Here is a 19,449-nt window from a genome sequence, read left to right on the forward strand (position 1 = left end):
TGCATCAGTACATCAGGTACCGCTATCACTATGCCCTCCGAGTTCCTTCTTGCTGACAACTCCAACAGAGGGGCAAGAGGGCGGGTAATGGAATGGTCACGAGCAACACATCTCGAAGAACGGCAGTTACGAAAGGTAGGTAACCGTTTTTCGTCTTCTAGTGCTTGCTCATGTCGATTCAACTCTAGGTGACTCACAAGCAGTGCCAATGCAGATGGGCTCGGAGTTCATGGCCTTGCACCTTGCAGCATCGTCCCAGGCCTATGGGTCAGTGCATAATAGGACATAAATGTGTGGACAGACGACCAGGTAGCAACTCTACAGATCTCCTGGATCGGCACCTGGGCTAAAGTGGCAGCAGATGATGCTTGCCTCGAGTTGAGTGCGCTTTGACTACTGCCAATGGAGGCACACTCACCAGCTCATAGCAGTATCAGGGATACACGCTGATTCAGGATGAAATCCTTTGAGCAGACACAGGCACAGACATCCTGTCTGCCACCGCCACGAACAGCTGTGTTGGTTTACAGAATGGCGGTGTCCTATTGATATAGAAGGCCAGCACCCTCCATATGTCCAGGGCATGTAACCTGTGCTCCTCTTCGGATTTACGGGGCTTCGGAAAGAAGACAGGGAAGAAAACATCCTGGCCAGTATGGAATGGAAACTACCTTGGGCAGGAATGCCGGGTGCAGCAGCATCTGGACTTTATCTTTGTAGAAGACCATACAGTGTAATGAAAATATGGACCAGAAGTGTGGTGATGAATCTGAAGGTTAAAACCATTATTAAGAGAGAAGGCTGGAAAATTAAAAAAATTATATATACATATATAGAGAGAGAGTGTGTTAACTTCAGATGACTGTTATGATCTATTTACTTAGGAGATGGGGCATGCACCGCCTGGGGCAAAGTATTCAGTAGGACCTTAACTGCTAACTATTAACTACACTTAATTACTTAACACTAACTACTATAAACAAACTATTTACAAGGCCCGAAGTCAGTAGACAAAAAAACAGCTAGCCCTTGCAATGCAAGGAAAGGCACTCTGACTAATCACCATGGGCGGTAAGAAGGAACAGAGGGCTTAGATTTGGCAGTAGCTGATATACCAGTGCATGTGCATGGCATTCAAGGGGGCGACATTGCCGACTCTACAGATACTGCTAAGGTAAAAATCTCCAAAGACCACGCACACACCTAGAATGGAACTGACATGAGCAAGCACTTGAAGAATGAAAATGAGTTACTCAACAGAAAGTTTTTCAAACTACATTAATGGCATCTAGTGGATTATGGGTGTTATTACAGTTTTCTTTTACTCAACTGGTAATAACAAACAAGTATCACTTGAATTATTAACAAAAGCCACTGTTTAACTTTGATGTACGCTAATGCCATAACCTGATTAGAAGCAGAATTAAAGCTCATAAAAGCTCACTTGCAATAAGGAAAACAAATGAACACATGGGTTGATATTTCTGTATCTACTCTAACACTTCCTTTAACACTCATATTCTCACTTTACTTTGTTTTGTTTTAAGTAACATGCACATTCTCACTATAAATATTTATACTTTAACTTACTAAATGGCAGAAAATTACAACTATTGACACATCTGCTAAAAACAACCCAGGCACAGGATTGAAAACAAACTCCTAATGAAGTATACAGCAATACTCAGGAAACACCCAACTATATCATCTTGCACTTCTCATCAAATTGATTCTGTTACACTACCCAAAATATTTATAACCTCTAACTCTTTTGTATCCCTAAGAGACTAATAACCTTTTTGAACACTTTGGGCTCACTTGGCATTTTCCAAATTTAGATTTAATAAGGACAAACTTCACACACCGTGTTTTGTTGCATTGGAGAATTACAGTGAAGATTCCTTTGGGTTTTTGTGCAGTCTCTTATAGTCAACTCTGCTTAAATGAAGAATGTCTGTGTTGTTTCCTCTAGCCAGCATTCCTGAAAATTAGTATTTCCAATTTAGTTCGTTCAGATTCATTCTACTAACTGCTACCAGCTTTACTAGAGTTACTGTAATTTATGTGACTGATATCTTGTACTTAGATCTAACCTCTGACCAAATAGAGCTGTTCAAAAACTACATGAAAAGCACTCCTATACTACCTAAAAATGAGCAGTTATACCCATACAGCTTTAAGGCATAACCTTTATCCAGATTAATAAAAGGCCTTAACCAGATGAAAGCAATCCACTAACTGAAGCTCCAATGGCCTCCTGAACTATACCACTGCACTGACCATTCGTGATTCTGCAGCATCTGGCATACCCAGGCAACATGTGACCAGCACCAATAAGGGGCAAAAATTACAGGCTAATAACAGTGCTTTGAAGAAGCATCCATGACATCTCAAAGCAAAGTAAATCTGTTCCACAAGAACTGATGTTCAGTTAGGCAGGAAAGATTCATGAAGAGGCTACGGGGGCTGAAAATTTGGTGCCACTGTGCCTAACAACTTGGAGAAGCAGCAAGTCACCTCTCAGACAAATGTTTCAAGCAAGTGCTTCTGAAATACCTTAACAGTTGGGGATGGAAGAGGAAGAAAGAGAATCTCTCCACAAACCTGCAGAGCTTTCCATCAAATGCTGGGAAGAGATATTCCGAATAATTTTACATCTCCTTCCTGTTGTTCCCATAGTAGAAACGCATTAATTTCACAACCGCTGTACTAAATCAAAACACTCCCCCTTTCTGTTATGCTCCCCATTTACAAAAAGCAACTACATAGTTTGGATCTGGAATGACATTTTATATTATGAGAACTAAAAAGAAAGAACAGAAGTTAAGTCTCTGTGAGAGTGCACAAGTGTACAGGCTGTATTGTCTTTGCCTCATAAAACAGTGGCTACTTTTGCAGTACTCCTAGAAATGCAAAGGTGAAGTAAACAGAAAACAAGATCATAACGTAGATATATTACAACATATATTACATCTTGTACACTAACACCAACGGGTTCTGATTTTAAAGACCAAATTTTAAAACAAGATAGTGTACACCCATGACCATGATAAAATACAACTACTTACCTGCAGTTCCTAAGCTAAGTAGCACAGCAACCCAGAACACCCAGAAGAAAATGAGAATCAAAAAAGTCCACAGTGGCTGGAACAGTAGGGAAGGGACTCTGCTAATTATTTTATTAGCAACCCAAAAGAGCTGTATAGTCAGCTGAATCCTCTTCCTTAGTACAAATATGAGGGAAAGTAGAACCATCTATTAAAAGAGATGAAAAACAAATCAGAAAAATAGTAAACTAGGAATTTCTTTCTTAAATTATCAGAAGTTGTCAAATTTTGTAGGGGGAGCGTGGTACTGATTTCACAAAGGAACTGCAGCAGAACATGTCTTTTCATAAAACTATTATGCACTAAATCTTTAACACTGAACTGCAATCATCTAAAAGACATGCACACTGGAAACTACAAAACAACAAATATTCACAATAGAAGCTGCTTCATCACTTTTCTAGCCTGCTCTACAAAGATGCCAGATGCTCTCAGAAGAGCCACTGGGAGCAGATGATGTATTTGCAATTCTACAAATGGCAAATGCATTGCACCTGAACAAATCTGCATCCAAAGAAACCTTTTCTTATTTTTTTATTTAGGAAGAGAAGAGGTGCAGAGTCGACTGTCTGATAATGTACAGAGAATATGCAAGCAATCTCTAGTGTGTATCACAATTATATTAGTCACTTTAACACAATACAGACTGTCGATTGTGGACAACCACATTTTCTTTTAAAAAAATATTAATGTAACTGATTCATTTCCCAACAATACATGACCTGTTCACACATTCATACTGGGCTACAGTGCTAAATAAGGTGAAACATTCATTTCAACAGCATAAAGCCATAGTAATCAGGTTGTGTGGTGAACAGGAGGTGGATGATAGGAAGGCAAAAATTCAGCACTACAGCTTCTGGCCAACAAACTAAACTGCAGCACAGACCTTTCACCCCTCTGCAATGGCTGTTGCCCCTTTGTGCCACCTACAAGGTATGTTGGGTCCACAGGATTCACATTTCCATGGATCCAGTGTCTCTCTGCTCACTCAACCTCATCATTAGCTTAACTGAGGATGGTCTATAGACCCACACCTCAGCAGTGTGCCCAGCGAAAAAGTCCTCCAGCACAGCTGCTCTGCTGGCATCATCCTATACCCCTAGCACAGGGTTTAAGTTTGTCGAGAGACTCGTACAGACTCTACAAGTGAATACAGCTGAATGTCACCATAAAATGTAAGAAAAGGATTCAATAATTATAAGCAGATCTTATTTGGCTGCAAATGGAAAGCAGAATGCACTAGAGTGCAATCCACAGAGAGATAAACTGACCATGTCAAGGTTGAAACATCACCACACAGCCTCAGTTACCCTCTACAATGGAGTTTCTCCTTTTCAATGTCAAGTGTAAATAAAGGAGGGAGCATGTGCACTCACATTGCTGCAATATAGTTTTATTTCAAGGTTTCAGATTACCATCTCTAACATTAAACTCCCTAATAATCATTCTGTAAAATTTCTCACCGTGATGATGGTAGATATGATAGCAAATCCAAGTAAAAATTTTACATTTTCCTTTTCAGTTTCCAGTTCTATGCTTGGGTCATTAGTGTAGTCATAGTAGAGCCACCACAAAACACCTGAGACAACTAGAACAAACACAAATCCATGAAGGTGCAGACAGCGCTTCACAAGTGACTGGCAAGCTAATGTGTACATGTTATAGGTCTGTTACCTTCTCTTGAATTACAGATTAACTGAAGAATGGAGTAGTGTAGCACAGAATGAGAAACATTAGGAGTAAATACACATATCTGTGCTCACAGAATGAAACTGTGTGGCTGGTTTGCTATTTTGAGGTCAAAGCCAACATTAAGTCTGGTTTTCTCGCAGCCTTGAAGTTAAGCATCATTGCAGAAGATAAACATAACTTATAAGATAGCTCACATTTCAGGCTTTGATCATTCTTAATAGTTTTCTCTTTATAAAGGATGCATTGTTCAATTCTCTATTTAAAACTTTGTTGGAAACGTTAACACTGCTCATACTCAAATCATTTGTCAAAAGAAATTCAATCTGCAGACGTCTATAAATAATTAAAACAAAACATACCTCTCAACACTCTGATCCTACAGCTAGACCTGCACAGCCAGGCCTTTTCATCCACAGAGAAAGAATCCAGCATAGATCTGACTGCAGGATTGGGACCCAATTTAGCTTACTGAAGGATAGCCGAGGAAAAACAGGTTTGCTGTTTATTCCTTTATGTTTTTCCTTCAATTCGGTGAAATAATGTGCTACTTAAACATCCATTATAAATAAATATACTTACATAACAATCCAAACACAACTAGTGTAATGAAAATATGGATCAGAAGTGTGGTGATGAATCTGAAGGTTAAAACCATTATTAAAGAGAAGGCTGGAAAATAAAAAAAATATATACATATATATAGAAAGAGTTAACAGTCATCTGAAGTTATGATCTATTTAATCAAACTAATTATTTTACATGGAAAATTTAGGTTTTTCTACAGTCCTGATTTTTTATTTGTAAACACTGATCTCAAAAGCAGAGACCAATAGGCCTTAAAACTGAAGAGATTCTGTTTTGACCAGAAATGTTTCAAAATCAGAGCCTAAAATGACCAGAATTAGTAATTATGTAGAGTAGTCAGGTTCGTAAGGTAAATTCATTACGGGTATAACCCTTGACTTCTGAAGTCCATTCTCTCTAGGATGGATTTACCCTCTGTTCTCTCATCCTGAAGCTAGTTTTTGTTAATTTCAACTCACGAAACATGAAATCAAAGCTATCAAACTGATTTTTTATACTGAAAATGTAAAATTACCGTTACCTATTAATAACTAACTTAATTACTTTAATATTTATAAGCATATAAAACATTTTCAGTTTACATGAGTAAGACAGTTATCTTCCTGTACTGTAGCTATTGCTCTTCAGGGTGAGAATGCACATTTATATTCCACTCAGAGGTCCATGCTGAGCGCACCAAAGCCGGAGAACTTTTGGCTAGCAGTACACTGATGGGGTGGTGCTAGTGTAAGGGCGATCTCCTCAGTCTCTCTTTTCATCCCTGTGGTCCCAATCTACTGATTCAGTATCAGTCAGATTTCGCACCCAGCACTGAACAGCCTGCACCTCACAGCATGGATGCTGCATGGATAGACACAGAACAGGAGTGCTGTTCTGAAGCTGTTTGACAGGTTCTACACTAAGGGCCGCCTATCTGGCTAAACAGACATGTTTTTCAATTTGGTTCCTAGGCTGCAGGATTCTACCAATACAATCCTGCATTCAGGACATTCTGGAGTAATTGCTGCACCTTCAGTCCTGTGGTCCGTCTCTGTTTGTGGAGGGTCCACCTGGCAGTGATTCTAGCATTTCATCCTCCATCCAAGGCAAATCAAAGTCTTCTCAAACTCCATGGTAGTCAGATTTCTGAAAGGATCCCTTGTCTCTTCCCACCAGTGCAGGAAGTGATTCCTCAATGGGACCTTAGCACTGTGTTGGATGCCCTCATGAGTCCTCATCTGAGCCCTTGGCAACTTTGTCTTTTCTTATAGTAGAGACAGAGCACGAGTTATTTGTGGCCATAACATCGGTGAGCTGAGTTAGTGACCTGCAGGCCCTTAAGCGTATACCTAGAATAACCAGTTTTTCAAAGACAAGGTCGCTTTGGTGCCACATCTTAAGTTTCTGTCTAAAGGTCGTGTCACAATTTCATCTTACTCAGACAATACTCACTTGTATTTTTTCCCAAACCTCATTCAAGTGTTGACAAACAGCGTTTTCATTTGGAAGGAAACTAAACTATTCTGTTCATCACTTCATCTTTTTGTTTCCTTTGCAGACTGCATGAAGGGTCTATTGGTTTCCATGCAGCTGATTTCCAGGTGGATAACATCCTGTATTACAATAGCTTATGGGATAGCTCAGACTTCACCTCTACACAGGTTAAGAGCTATATAACTAGGTTCCAGTGGCATTGGTCACATTTCTCAGTGGCATTTTGACACTGGACATTTGCACAGCTTCTACTTGGTTTTTCATACATAAAGTACTCTAACCACGCATTATGTTAATACATCTGAGTGCAGATCAGATGCAAATTTTGGGAAGGTAGTCTTGAGAAGACTCTGAGCCCTACTTCCTTCTGAAACTACTTGTGAATCACCTGAGTGGAGCACACGCCTACAGTCACTCGAAGAAAAGACTGTTAGTCACAGTACAGATAAGTGTTGTTCTTCAAGATATAGGTGCAGAAGTGTATTCCTTGACCCACGCTCCATCCCCTCTGCAGCCGAGTCTCAATTCTTAATGTTTGGTAAAGGAACTGAGAAGGGTCAGAGTGCTCTTAAACAGCCTGGGAAGGAGCTAATGGCCAGAAGGCATCAGCGCCATCCCTACAGGTACTGCTAGGTAAGGTTCTCTGGCTTTGATGTGCGCGGCACATTCATGCCCAAGGAAAATACAGATCTTCAATCACTCAAAGGAGAAACTAGCTTCTAAGACCTCGATGGCCCCCTCAGAATGGCAAGAAAAGAGGAAATAGTATCATCATCATTAGTATCATTTAATATCATTAAAACATACCTCATGCTAGGATAAATTCTGATTTAAAAACTTTAGGTGACAAAGTTATAAATGGAGTCAGACAAAAACCAAATAAGTGCTACAGAATAAGTTTCTAGTCTGGTTTCTATAAGTCTGAATTTCATTAGTCTACCAAATGTCTTGTGAAAGCAAACAGCAGTTCTCTCTCTTAACAGAACAAACTTGTCTATGCAGCAAATATCAAGATTCAATATTTTAAAAAGTGAGTTCTCTCTACAAAGATCTGAAACATGAGACTCTGTTTTAATAATTTTTTTTAAAATCCATCTTCTATTCATAACTTTACCTAGTGCAAGGACACTCAGTCCTATGACAGTATCTCTTCCTGCCATTATTCCACTCAGAATACGATGAAAAACATCAACTTCATTAACCACATTTATCAAGATGGATGCAAACTGCGAATAGCACTCAGGGTTTTGTGGAACACATCGATTAAACAATGGAAAGGATTTGCTGGAAAATTAAAAAAAAACAGAAGTGGGAGAAAAAGATTGATTACTGGAGAGTAAGGTTTCAGATACATTCAGGGATCAATCCCGCAGTCCCAAAACAAGTGCAACTCCCAATCAAGTTCCCTTGTTTTGTTTATATGTACTATTATGTTTTCTTCCTTTTTAGTAAAAATTAAATATATTAACACTGCCACCAAAATAAAGAAACAGTTCCAAATTAAAGTAAGCAGTTTATGCTGAATTTGGAATATTTAGACTGAACTTAGGGTTCCCCTGAACTATTTCAGGTTGTCTCAAAACACTTTCCAGAACTTAAACCAATATACGGAGATCATTTCTTCCTACCCACTAAACTGTAGCCACTTCTGGAATAAAATAGCACAGCAAATTTAACAATGCACAGCAACACTGCACAGCAGTTTATAATGGAAAGTGAGTATCTCTATCTGATTAAAACAGCAGGAGAGATTTAGGAAGGCAGAACATATTCAGGCAAATTGGAATTTTCCCAGGTCATTGTGATTAATACCACTACTCTTAGGAAAAGAGACACAAGATCTTTCATGGCCACAAATAGTGAGCAGGTCAGTTATATTTCACCTGAAAGACAGCACTTCTATCAGCATAGTGCCTCCATGTGAGGTATTGGTTCACTACTGACTCAGGAAGAGTGCCATCTACTAAACACCAACAGTGTTTCTGCTCTGTTTTGGGCTCCTATTCAAATATGAACTGGGCTTGACTTGCTTAATTTGCAAGAATGGATGGGATCAATGCACAAGTTAGTATGGCTGTAGGCTATATCAATATTATTATTCATTGTAGGTATTTTTAATACACACACATTTTTCATGGTGTTTAAGATATTCCAACATTCTTAAGGGTATATTAAACTAGAACTGACCAGCTTGAGAAAACAGGTAGGCCAGTCAAATATTTACATATAAAAATAATGTTATTTGGCACTGTTAGCCAAGTGTCTTAAATATATTATCTTTCTAGTCTTGGCACTGCTACACTAAGCCAGCAAGAAGGTTTTTAGATCTCAGACAAACTCATGTGTGTGTATAAAAGGAGACAGCAGTCCATCAGCACAGTACGCCTCCCTAATTAATAAGTAAATGGTGACTATTACTAGGGAAACTGATTCGACCAGTTTTGCTTTTACGAGGAGGTATCACATACATAAAGAGACTGTTCTCAAGGATTTCACACTGCAGAGAGAAAATACAGATTGTCAAAGCAATAAGCGTGAGGTGCCCTCTTTTCAATTCATTTAACGTTTCACCTCTGAAAGGTCTCTCATGCTCTTTTCTTCACTTTCCTTTGTGCAGCAGAGTAGGTAAGCATAAAGAGTCCAGTTCTGTGCCTTCAGGAGGCAATGGGATTTCACTTGAGCACATGCTTAACAATCTCTGCTGAACAGGGGTATGAACTGTGTGTGTATAAACATGAGAATTCAAAAATATAATATCAAAGATATTAAAGTAAAATAAGTCTGATTGTTATGCATCAAGTCAAAGACAAAATGGGAAGAACAGTCTTTGAAAAGCTGTCTTGAACAAACAGTGCAGTAAAGCATACAGTAATTCTTACCTTGGTGAAACTGGCAGTGTGGGACACAGCTCAGATGCCTTTGGATTTAGTGTGTAACTGGAAATGTTCACGTTATAAATACAAAGGGAAGAACCTAAGAATAAAAAACCCACAAATGGTAACTTATTAGTTCACATCCGTTATTGGGCAGAAAACACACTTCTTAAAAATACTAAAAATCTCTATAAATAGCCCTTAATTGCATGGCTGCTCAAATAAATCGTTGTTTTGACGATTTTGTGCAGCATAATAAATATTAATTAGCAAAACTACAGTGTTTTTCCTCAATAATTCTGTATTTAAATTAAAAAAACCCCATGATGCTAAACACTTATGTTTAAGATTTTAATCTGTCTCCTAAACAGTCCACATAACAGTTTCATGAATCAAGATCAAACCCCTATCCACTCTCTACAGAGTACTGTTTTCCATTTTTCCTACTTTTATCACTACACTGTTGTAACTTCTTTTAGAAAATGCAAGTACAGCTAACTGAAACACCGGAAAAATCCAAATTTCTCTAGACTCAGATGATTACACTAATTTCTTTTCTCTCATTTCTCATACCTCGAGAAGCCTCCCCTTTGGGCCAAATTCAGAGACGATGTGTAATATGGTGTAAATTAGACTTACTTATACCAATTTGCTGGGTAGATCAAGTTTGTTAACCTGGGAAATTGGGCCACTGATCTAAGAGAAGGTCATTCTGAAAATAAACATGCAATCAGCAAGTCCTTCAGTTGTCTCGATTTACATTGCCGTTGGAAATGGTCTTGTTGATCGAGAGAGTATGTGAGTTGGTATGCAGCTGCTCCTCCACCTTACACAATTTCTGGCACAGCCTTTGACAGCTTAATAAGTCCCAGAGTGATAGGGTAACGGTGAAAGTGAGAGTGATGGTCATCACTGGGAGTCATAGTTGTGAAACTGCACGTGGGCAGGTCAAGATTCTGCGTTGACTTGGAGTGATACTACAGTCCAGCAGCATCTTGATTGACTCAGCTGCTCTACTCAGGAATAGCACAGCTGATCTCAATCAAAGGAGGGTGCTAGAAAAGTTCTCCTGAAAATTGCTCATCGTGAACAGCCCATTGAAGCTGGAGGGCATCCCATCACGCAGTCAAAATTCAAACAAGCCTTGAAAAGTTTCCTTTGTTTCAATGTCGTAAGGTGGACTGTTCGTACACCCCTTAACTGTCCAAACCAAACTAATGGTCCTGCCCAGTGGACTGCTTCAGTTGCTCAAGAGCTTGAAAGATACTGTATTCACATTGCAGCTCTGAGAGAGATGTGCCTTGCTGAAGAGGGTCAACTGGCTGAGAAGCATGCTAGGTGTACTTTTTTTCTGGAAGGGAAGCCCACACAATGAGCCCCACAACACAGGTGTTGGCTTTGCAATCAGATGGAATCGTGTCTCTTGTTTGGGGAGCCTATCCGTCGGTATGAACAACCGACTGGGAACTCTGACTGCCCCCGAGTTGAATGATACGCTTCACTGATCAGGTCTTACATACTGACAGTGATTAACTCTGATGAGGGTGTGACATTTTGGAGTTCAACCCAGACCAGTAACGGGTTGTGTCACCACCTACCCTGCACCTCTGGGTGCTTTCAAAACTATGCTTCTGTGGTTCACAGCCTTAACACCAACAGCCTGCACACAAACATACCGGTCACACCCTGGCTTCCACTGCCCACTTACTATTTGTAGAATAACCTTAATACCCTCCCAGTCCTGAATTTCCCCAAAATCATCTGCCAATCTGCTGAGGGCCCCAGAACTGAGTTACTGTGTTACCCTCTCTGACTCAGCAAGTGAGAATTTTGCTGCTGCTAAGTTGTATGACAACTTCCTGACACACCAGCTTGCATGCCTTGCCAGCAAACTCTTCAGGGCTCTGTCAGCCCAAACCTTGCCCTACAAGTAACAAACAGTGAACCCCAACTCCCAAGTTCCCCAGAAATGTCTCCCTCTAGCATGCAGCCCTCTCCTGGAACACTCACAGAACTTAGTAAGTTCTTTGCTCCTTCAAAGAGACAATGCAGCTCACTAATTTAATTAGGGTTTGACAAACACACTAATTTCACTCACAGCCATCAATTGGTTTATAGTAAAAGTTAAACAAGTTTATTTAAAAAAGGGCATAGGATTAAGTGAAATCCAGTATAAGGAATAAAGACAGAAAAGGCTACAAAAAAAAAAGTAAAAATATGCTGAAAATTTTTTTAGTCTTAGAAGCAAGTTACAATCTTTGCTTAAGCAGATTTCTCACCAAACTCATTTCCCAGAGACTTCAACCCCTTTGGCTAAAGGATCCAGCTCTCGCCCCTTGAATCCCTCAAGTGATGGACAACTCACATCTTTTTGCCCTCCTTATATCATCACAAAGTTCATTGTGTTCGTCTCAAGAGCCTAGAAGGCTTCCTGCTGCTCTTTCCTCCTTGTGGATTTTCTATCTTCATGTTAATTTGTATTTAAACAGCGCTTCCATTGTTTTGACTCCAAACTGCTTAATTTACATTGGAGACAGGTAGATAGCCGCCTTTCCTCCTGTCTGGAAGAAAACCTGTTTCTCCCTGTGTTTGAGCACAGACTTGAAAGCATAATATCAGTGAGTATCCATGATTCCTCCTAGGGTGTTAATACATACATTTCACAATGATATTAATCACCAGAATGTCACTGGCTTTCATAAGAAAACCTTACTTGATACAATTTTACAATATAGTAATATTGTATACAATCAATTGATTCAATTGCTTATCATTTGAGGTTAAGAACCCTTGTCTTTATTGTTAAGAGGCTACCTTCCCCACTTGCTAATTTGACACTTTTTTTTAAACCCTGCATTTAAATGTACCTTCACTGTCTGCCTGACCATCAGGCTGGTCCGATAAGGAAATGACATTCTTTTTTCTAAGGCAGACTGTACTTATGCATTGCTTGCCAAACACATTTTAAGAACATATTTCTAGTGTATATTTATAACTCTTTGTACACAGCCCACACAAGTCAGACAAGAATATTAATGATGATACATTATACGCTAACTTTGGGGAATATATCATGATTAAGGATACAATTCTGTCACCGAGGTCATAAAGATCATGAACTCCATGACTTTCCGGGACCTCCATGACTTCTTCTGGAGCAGGGTCAGAGCAGCAGACCCCGGAACAGCTGGCCAGTGGCCAGCCCTGGGGTCGAAGGAACAGCAGCCACGGTAAGCTCTGGGACTGCTGGAGCACCAGCCAGTCCCAGAACAGCAGCTCCACAAAGAGCCAGTTGGCGGTCAGCTCCTAGGGCTACCCAACAGCTGACTGGCCTGGACCTGCTGGAGCACTGGCCCTCAGCCCACCGGAGCAACGGTTAGGCTTGGGTCAGCTCCCTTGACCCTCCCCCAGGAAGGGGGTTTGGCCAGTTCCAAGCAGGGGGAGGGGGTGGAAGGGAAAGAGAGCTCAGGTCAGCTCTGCACAGGGAGGGTGGGAGGGGAGGGAGAGGGAGTTCAGCCAACTCTGCGCAGGGAGAGGAGGGTTTGGCCAGCTCCGTGTGAGGTTGCCGGCCAATGGGAGCTGCGGAGCCAGTGCTTGGGGCAGGGGCAGCGTGTGGAGCTGAGAGGGAGGGAGGGACGTCACCACTTCCAGAGATCCGCGAGGAGTTGGGTAGGGAGCCTGTCAGCCCTACAAACCCCTCCTCCCAGCACTAGTGGGGGTCCAGGGCTGCCTTCCCCAAGCATCCGTGGTGTCCCCGCAGGTTGCCCCCCCCACAGCACCCCCTGTCGTCATCCTGCCCTTCCCCGCCACCCCCCACATTTAGTCAGGGGTATATAGTACAAGTCATGGACAGGTCACTGGCCATGAATTTTACTGCCCGTGACCTGTCCATGACTTTTACTCAAAATACCCGTGATTAAAACATAGTCTTAGTTAGCGTTGATGGTGATCTAAACAGACTCATTTCTAATCACAAATATGGTGAAGCAAGTATTTATCCTAGCTCCCAGTCTTTTTGTATTATTTGCTGCAATGCTAGAAGAAGCCTTTTGTGACTCTTCAAGTGGCATCTTTACGAGCTTTACACTGTAAGCTCTTCAATCTTTCCCATCTACATGCAAACACCAAAGCGACAGACACATTGATCCAAGAATTGCTCTACACTGATGACTGGGTTTTGATGGCATACTCTGAAGCTGCAGTAAAAGATCTTACAAATTGTTTTGCTGAGGCAGCTCATAACTTCGGCTTCACCATCAGCCCAATGAAAACCAAGTTTATGTACCAGCCAGCTCCTCCACAGCCTAACTAAGACCCATCAATAAGCTTGGAAGGTATGAGGCTCCAAGCCGTCAAACAGTTTACTTATCTCGGCAGCATGTTGAACAACCAAGTGACAACTGACCACAATGTGGATGCGTGAATTAAGAAAGCCAGTACTGTATATGGTCACTTCTATCACTGAATCTGGAAGCAATATGGAATATGTCTACAGACAAAAAAAATCAAAGTCCATAATGCTGTTGTCCTCACGACATTGTTCTATAGGTGCAAAACATGGACCTGTTAACAACAGTACATTAAAAATCTCGACAGTTTCTATTTGTGACACCTACAATGATTGCTGGGCAACAAATGGCAAGACCGGACTTCCAACACTGAAGTCCTGGCAAAAGCTGGTTCAGTTGGCAGCAAGGCTCATTTGATCAGTGCTCAATGGAGATGGACTGGCGATGTAATTTGTATGCCTGAGATCCATCTACCAAAACAAGTCTCATATTCCAAATTAAGCTCCAGCAATCTTAAGCGTGGAGGGCAGATGAAATGCTTCAAAAGACACCCTGAAACAAAATCTGCGCAAAATGAACATTTTGAGTTGAATTTTGAGCAACTGGTGTCATAAACAGATAGCTAAGGGTTAATGTCTCTTTCACCTGAAGCACCTGACCAGAGGACCAATCAGGAAACAGGATTTTTTTTTTCAACTCTGGGTGGAGGGAGTTTTGTGTCTGAGTCTTTGTTTTCTGTCTGCCTGCTTTCTCTGAGCTTTGGAGAAGTAGTTTCTGCTTTCTAATCTTCTGTTTCCAAGTTGTGAGTACCAAAGAGTTTGTTTCTTTTGTATTTACATTAATATAGTGCTGGAGTGCTTTGATTTGTATTCTTTTTGAATAAGGTTGTTTATTCATATTTCTTTTAAGCAATTAACCCTGTATTTGTCACCTTAATACAGAGAGACCATTTGTATGTATTTTTCTTTCTTTTTTATATAAAGCTTTCTTTTTAAAACCTGTTAAAGTTTTCTTTACTGGGAAATTTCAGGGAAATTGAGTCTGTACTCACCAGGGAATTGGTGGGAGGAAGAAATCAGGGGGAGATCTGTGTGTGTTGGATTTGCTAGCCTGATTTTGCATTCTCTCTGGGTGAAGAGGAAAGTGCTTTTGTTTCCAGGACTGGGAACGGAGAGGGGGAGTCACTCTGTTTGGATTCACAGAGCTTGTGTCTGTGTATCTCTCCAGGAGCACCTGGAAGGGGGAAGGGAAAAAGGATTATTTCCCTTTGTTGTGAGACTCAAGGGATTTGGGTTTTGGGGTCCCTAGGGAAGGTTTTTCAGTGGGACCAGAGTGCCCCAAAACACTCTAATTTTTTGGGTGGTGGCAGCAAGTACCAGGTCCAAGCTGGTAACTAAGCTTGGAGGTTTTCATGCTAACCCCCATATTTTGGACGCTAAGGTCCAAATCTGGGACTAGAGTTATGATAACTGGTGATTGAGCATTTTTAAAGTTATGATTCTGTGACTTTCCAGAACCTCCAAGACTTCCACAGTGGCAGGACTGGAGCAGCGGCCCCAGGGCTGGAGCAGCCGAAGTCAAGGTGGGGAGCAGAACAGGGGTTGGGCCAGCCCCTGCCACAGGAGCAGTGACAGGGCTGGAACAGCTGCCGGAGTCAGCCCCAGGGCTGCCAGAGCAGCAGCCAGACCCCAGGCTGCTGCAGCAGTGGCCCCAACAGCCCTCCTGGCAGCGCTTCTACTGTTAGTCTGCCCCACTCAAGGTATTTTTAGTAAAAGTTAGGGCATTCTGTGAATTTTTCTTTATTGCCTGCATCTGTCCCTGACTTTTACTAAAAATATCTGTGACAGAATCGTAACCTTAAATCATATTACATGGTACCACGCCATAAGGCAATGTGTCCTCGACTTTGAGAGGAATCATGCTAAGAACTGGAAGTACAGTCCCAGGCACAGAAACAAGGTGCAGCTCAATCAATACAACCAGGCAAATAGCTCTGTGGCCAGCACTGTAAATGTTCTTCCCAAATTCGTCCATGGAGTCACACAAAGACCCATTAGTAAAAACTACAATTGTCACAGTCATCCTGAAAATCCAGGTGACTAGCATCATCACCGCGCAGCTGCTGATGTGTAAAACAATGTAATGGAGTCTACACTGGTGTAAATTAAATGCTACAGAGACAGAAGGTGGTGTATCAATGTGTATGTTCAAGAAGGGGAGAAGGCTTTTTTTCTTGCTACACACTTCTCTTTGGTGTACATGTTTCACTCATTTACATTTCCTTAGACTCCGTTCGTCATACTAAGTGAGAATGTAAATTATACATTACTACATGTAAGTCTAAGGGAGCCTTAGGAGAATTTACGTTGGAGCAATATACATGTTGGAGGGTTGGGAAGATGGTGGAATAACAGTACACCAACTTCTGCTCCCTCTTGAGTCACCTCTGAATTTGGCTCTAATTCTCATTTTCATTAATACTGAATCTTTAAAATTTAGATTCCAAAGCTATGTGAATTTATTAAGGGAAACGAGCACAGCTTTATTTCTGCCTTACCTTCTGCATTTCATTGTCATCATCTATCACCAATCCTCCAGACTGGAGGCACACAAATACCCACATATTTAGGCATTTAGAGTCTTGTTTGCTCCCACTAAGATAATGGCAAAAACCTTATTAATGTAAACTGAAGCATGACTGGGCCCTTAATGATTTAGAATGGAATAAAATATTATCCAGCCTCAGACCTAAGAACTTTAGTCCAGTATCTTCAGGCCCTCTGCTGGTAAAACACTACATCATAATGCTAGTGAAAAAGCAATGCTTGGATGTACTCAAACCAATTAAAATGCAATATTGCCAGCTCTCTAAAGACAGATATGCAAATTCTTTACATGGAACTCCATCGACATTTAATGTAATTCAGTTATACTGAGACTATTTAAGGAGCATCACTGGGGTACACAGGTCTTTATGTACATAAAAAAGCACCAAATAATAATCAAATTATCTCAAAATTACATAAACTCATTGTAAATAGCTATGCTTGCCATCCAATCTAAGAACAATTCTCAGAGCGCTAGTTATTGCCTGCAAAATGCCAAACACCCTATTCAGAGAGCAGTGTTGGCCAGGTTTATGTAGTTTATTGTTTGAAAAAGAAAAAGAACCAGATTTAGAATCAGAACTTCCCTGCTTCGTACCCAGAGAACTCAAACCCTGGGCTTTTTTACAAAATGCTCTGGATAAGTATATAAATGGTTTCTTAATTGTGCCTCATGGGGTTCGCCAAGGAGCATTTCAGATTTCCACATTCAGCTTTCTATTCTATACATGGATAACACTGGGTAGAGGCCAGGTAATTTGTCTCAATTCTCTGGTATCTTGAGTATGGAGTCTTAGCTGTGTAATGTACCACTGAGGTAAGGATCAATTTTAGCTTACTCTATTTAAATGTTGGAAAGCAATGCAAAAGAAGTAACTGCTTTTGCACAATAGCTACTTGTCTATGCTTATTTAGAATATCAGAATAAAATCAAAATGATTCTACTTTGCTTTGGCTCTGAAAACAAAACTCATTACATATAAAGGGCTCACAGATCTGATTCGCCAATGGAATAATAGTGTTTTGCTATAGTTTTAATTGAATTTGAAGGATCCAATTCAAAGTCAACGCAGATTTCTCAAGCATATAAACAGCATCCATTCACTAACTCCCTCTCCAATCTGAACTAGTTTGTCCTCAATAGCCACCTTTCTGCTGAACAATCCAGTCCTGTGCAGAATTGCATACAACAGTTTTATACACACAATAGATCCATAAAATTTCTGATAACTAAAACATTTAAATAAGCATGAACTAAAACATGCTTTCCATTGACTTAAACAAATCAATTAATGATAAAGAAATAAACATCCAATGCAACATATTTCAAACAGGAGTACATTTTCTAGAATTAAAAACTGCATAACTCTTCCAGACACAGATTAAGGAATCCATACTCTTTACTACATACCATTGTTCTTTGCAAAAAGCTGGATGTCTTCCAGAGAGTTAAGTTGCTCTTGAGGACAGCTAGATACACACAAGGCGACTGAATTGATTTTAAGGTTTTTAATTTCCAGACTGCACGAATTCAAAAAGAACACATGTCTAGGAAGGAGGCAGAGAATTCACTTTTAAGGCAAGCTTTCTATTTTTCATATCATTTAGAACCTGCTCAATATCTTTAAAAACACTACAAAACATGACAATTGGTAATGTGTTCTTCCACACAAAATTGGAACACCTGGATTTTGAAGTTAAAAGTTAAAAAGTGATTCTAGCATAGGCTACATTTTACACCATATTTTTGCCTCATCTTAAATCAGACTGCAAGCCCCAAACATGCAATCAACCCACGTGGGTAGACCATCATTACATCTTGTGGAGTTTCCTGGGGTATGTGAATCCACAGGCAGGATCAGGAATTGCTTCTGTTTAGTATTCTTGCACTCTTTCATATGTATCTCTTAGCAAAATGCCTATATGCACTTTAGAGGCTATATGCACCAAAGTGACCAAATTTCAAGTGTTTAATTCATTTAAAAATCTGAAATACTTACTTTTTATTTGTCATATCCTGTCCAGAAAGAGGTGCACCCTGAATATAAGTGTTCTTCCTACCACATATATTTCCATAGCTGTCATACCCAAATACAAGTCTTTCTGCAGCTCCAGCTGTTACAGCATAGCCAGTTATAAACATCTATTAAAAATATACATTATATTATTTTTTTCTTTTGAATTCACGATACACAGAATACTATGCTTTTTTCCCTCCCCCATACAATGAACATTCCTTGTTTAACCTACATAATTTTTGTCCGGTGCTCGAAAAACCAGACAAAATTTTCAAACATTGTTTACACTGTAATGAATATTTCAGAGTGAAATTCACCACTGCCTAGAAGGCCAGAGCAAGGACTTTGAACCACTTAGGCCCTAGAGTATGTTGACTTTAGGATGCTTCCACATTTGTTACAGAACTTGGAAGGTGTGTAGTTAATGAGGCAGGGTAGTACAGGAACAGAAAAAATAGTCTTGTGTTTAAAGAAGCTGAACATCCTGCATTCTAACCCTGCCTGCAACAGAGTTCCTATATAATGCTGCACAAGTCACGTCCATCAAACTTTTCACAGGTGTTCAGTAATCACGTATTCCTCATTTTCTGGGTGCCCAATGAGGGACACCTGTGGCCAGATTTGCAGAAGCTCTGAGCACTCACAGCAGCAACTGAAGTCAATTAGAGCTATGCTTGAATATATAAAGTGATGTAAAAATGAAAATACTGTGCTCTTGGGGACAGACATTGAATGAGAAGGATAAAAAAAGAAATATTGATTAACTAGCCATTCGCTGAAGGAGGCTGAGCTCCAGCACAAAA

General features: G+C 40.3%; 1 protein-coding gene across 6 annotated transcripts in view; it reads right to left on the reverse strand.

Annotated features, from left to right (window-relative positions):
• The window catches only part of SLC44A3 (solute carrier family 44 member 3), a 173,847-nt gene that overhangs the window by 49,960 nt on the left and 104,438 nt on the right, over positions 1 to 19,449 (reverse strand). For 5 of the 6 annotated variants that reach the window (XM_050960948.1, XM_050960946.1, XM_050960949.1 and 2 more), the window contains 7 exons: positions 18,629 to 18,771; positions 18,040 to 18,176; positions 9,740 to 9,833; positions 7,975 to 8,144; positions 5,382 to 5,471; positions 4,574 to 4,698; positions 3,069 to 3,255 (listed from right to left, as the gene is read on the reverse strand). In XM_050960948.1, coding sequence (XP_050816905.1) covers positions 3,069 to 3,255; positions 4,574 to 4,698; positions 5,382 to 5,471; positions 7,975 to 8,144; positions 9,740 to 9,833; positions 18,040 to 18,176; positions 18,629 to 18,771 — 946 coding nt within the window. The remainder of the gene's footprint in view (positions 1 to 3,068; positions 3,256 to 4,573; positions 4,699 to 5,381; positions 5,472 to 7,974; positions 8,145 to 9,739; positions 9,834 to 18,039; positions 18,177 to 18,628; positions 18,772 to 19,449) is intronic. The other variant, XM_050960952.1, reaches the window with a different exon arrangement.

Source organism: Gopherus flavomarginatus, chromosome 7 (assembly GCF_025201925.1).
Source record: "Gopherus flavomarginatus isolate rGopFla2 chromosome 7, rGopFla2.mat.asm, whole genome shotgun sequence".
NCBI lineage: Eukaryota > Metazoa > Chordata > Testudines > Testudinidae > Gopherus > Gopherus flavomarginatus.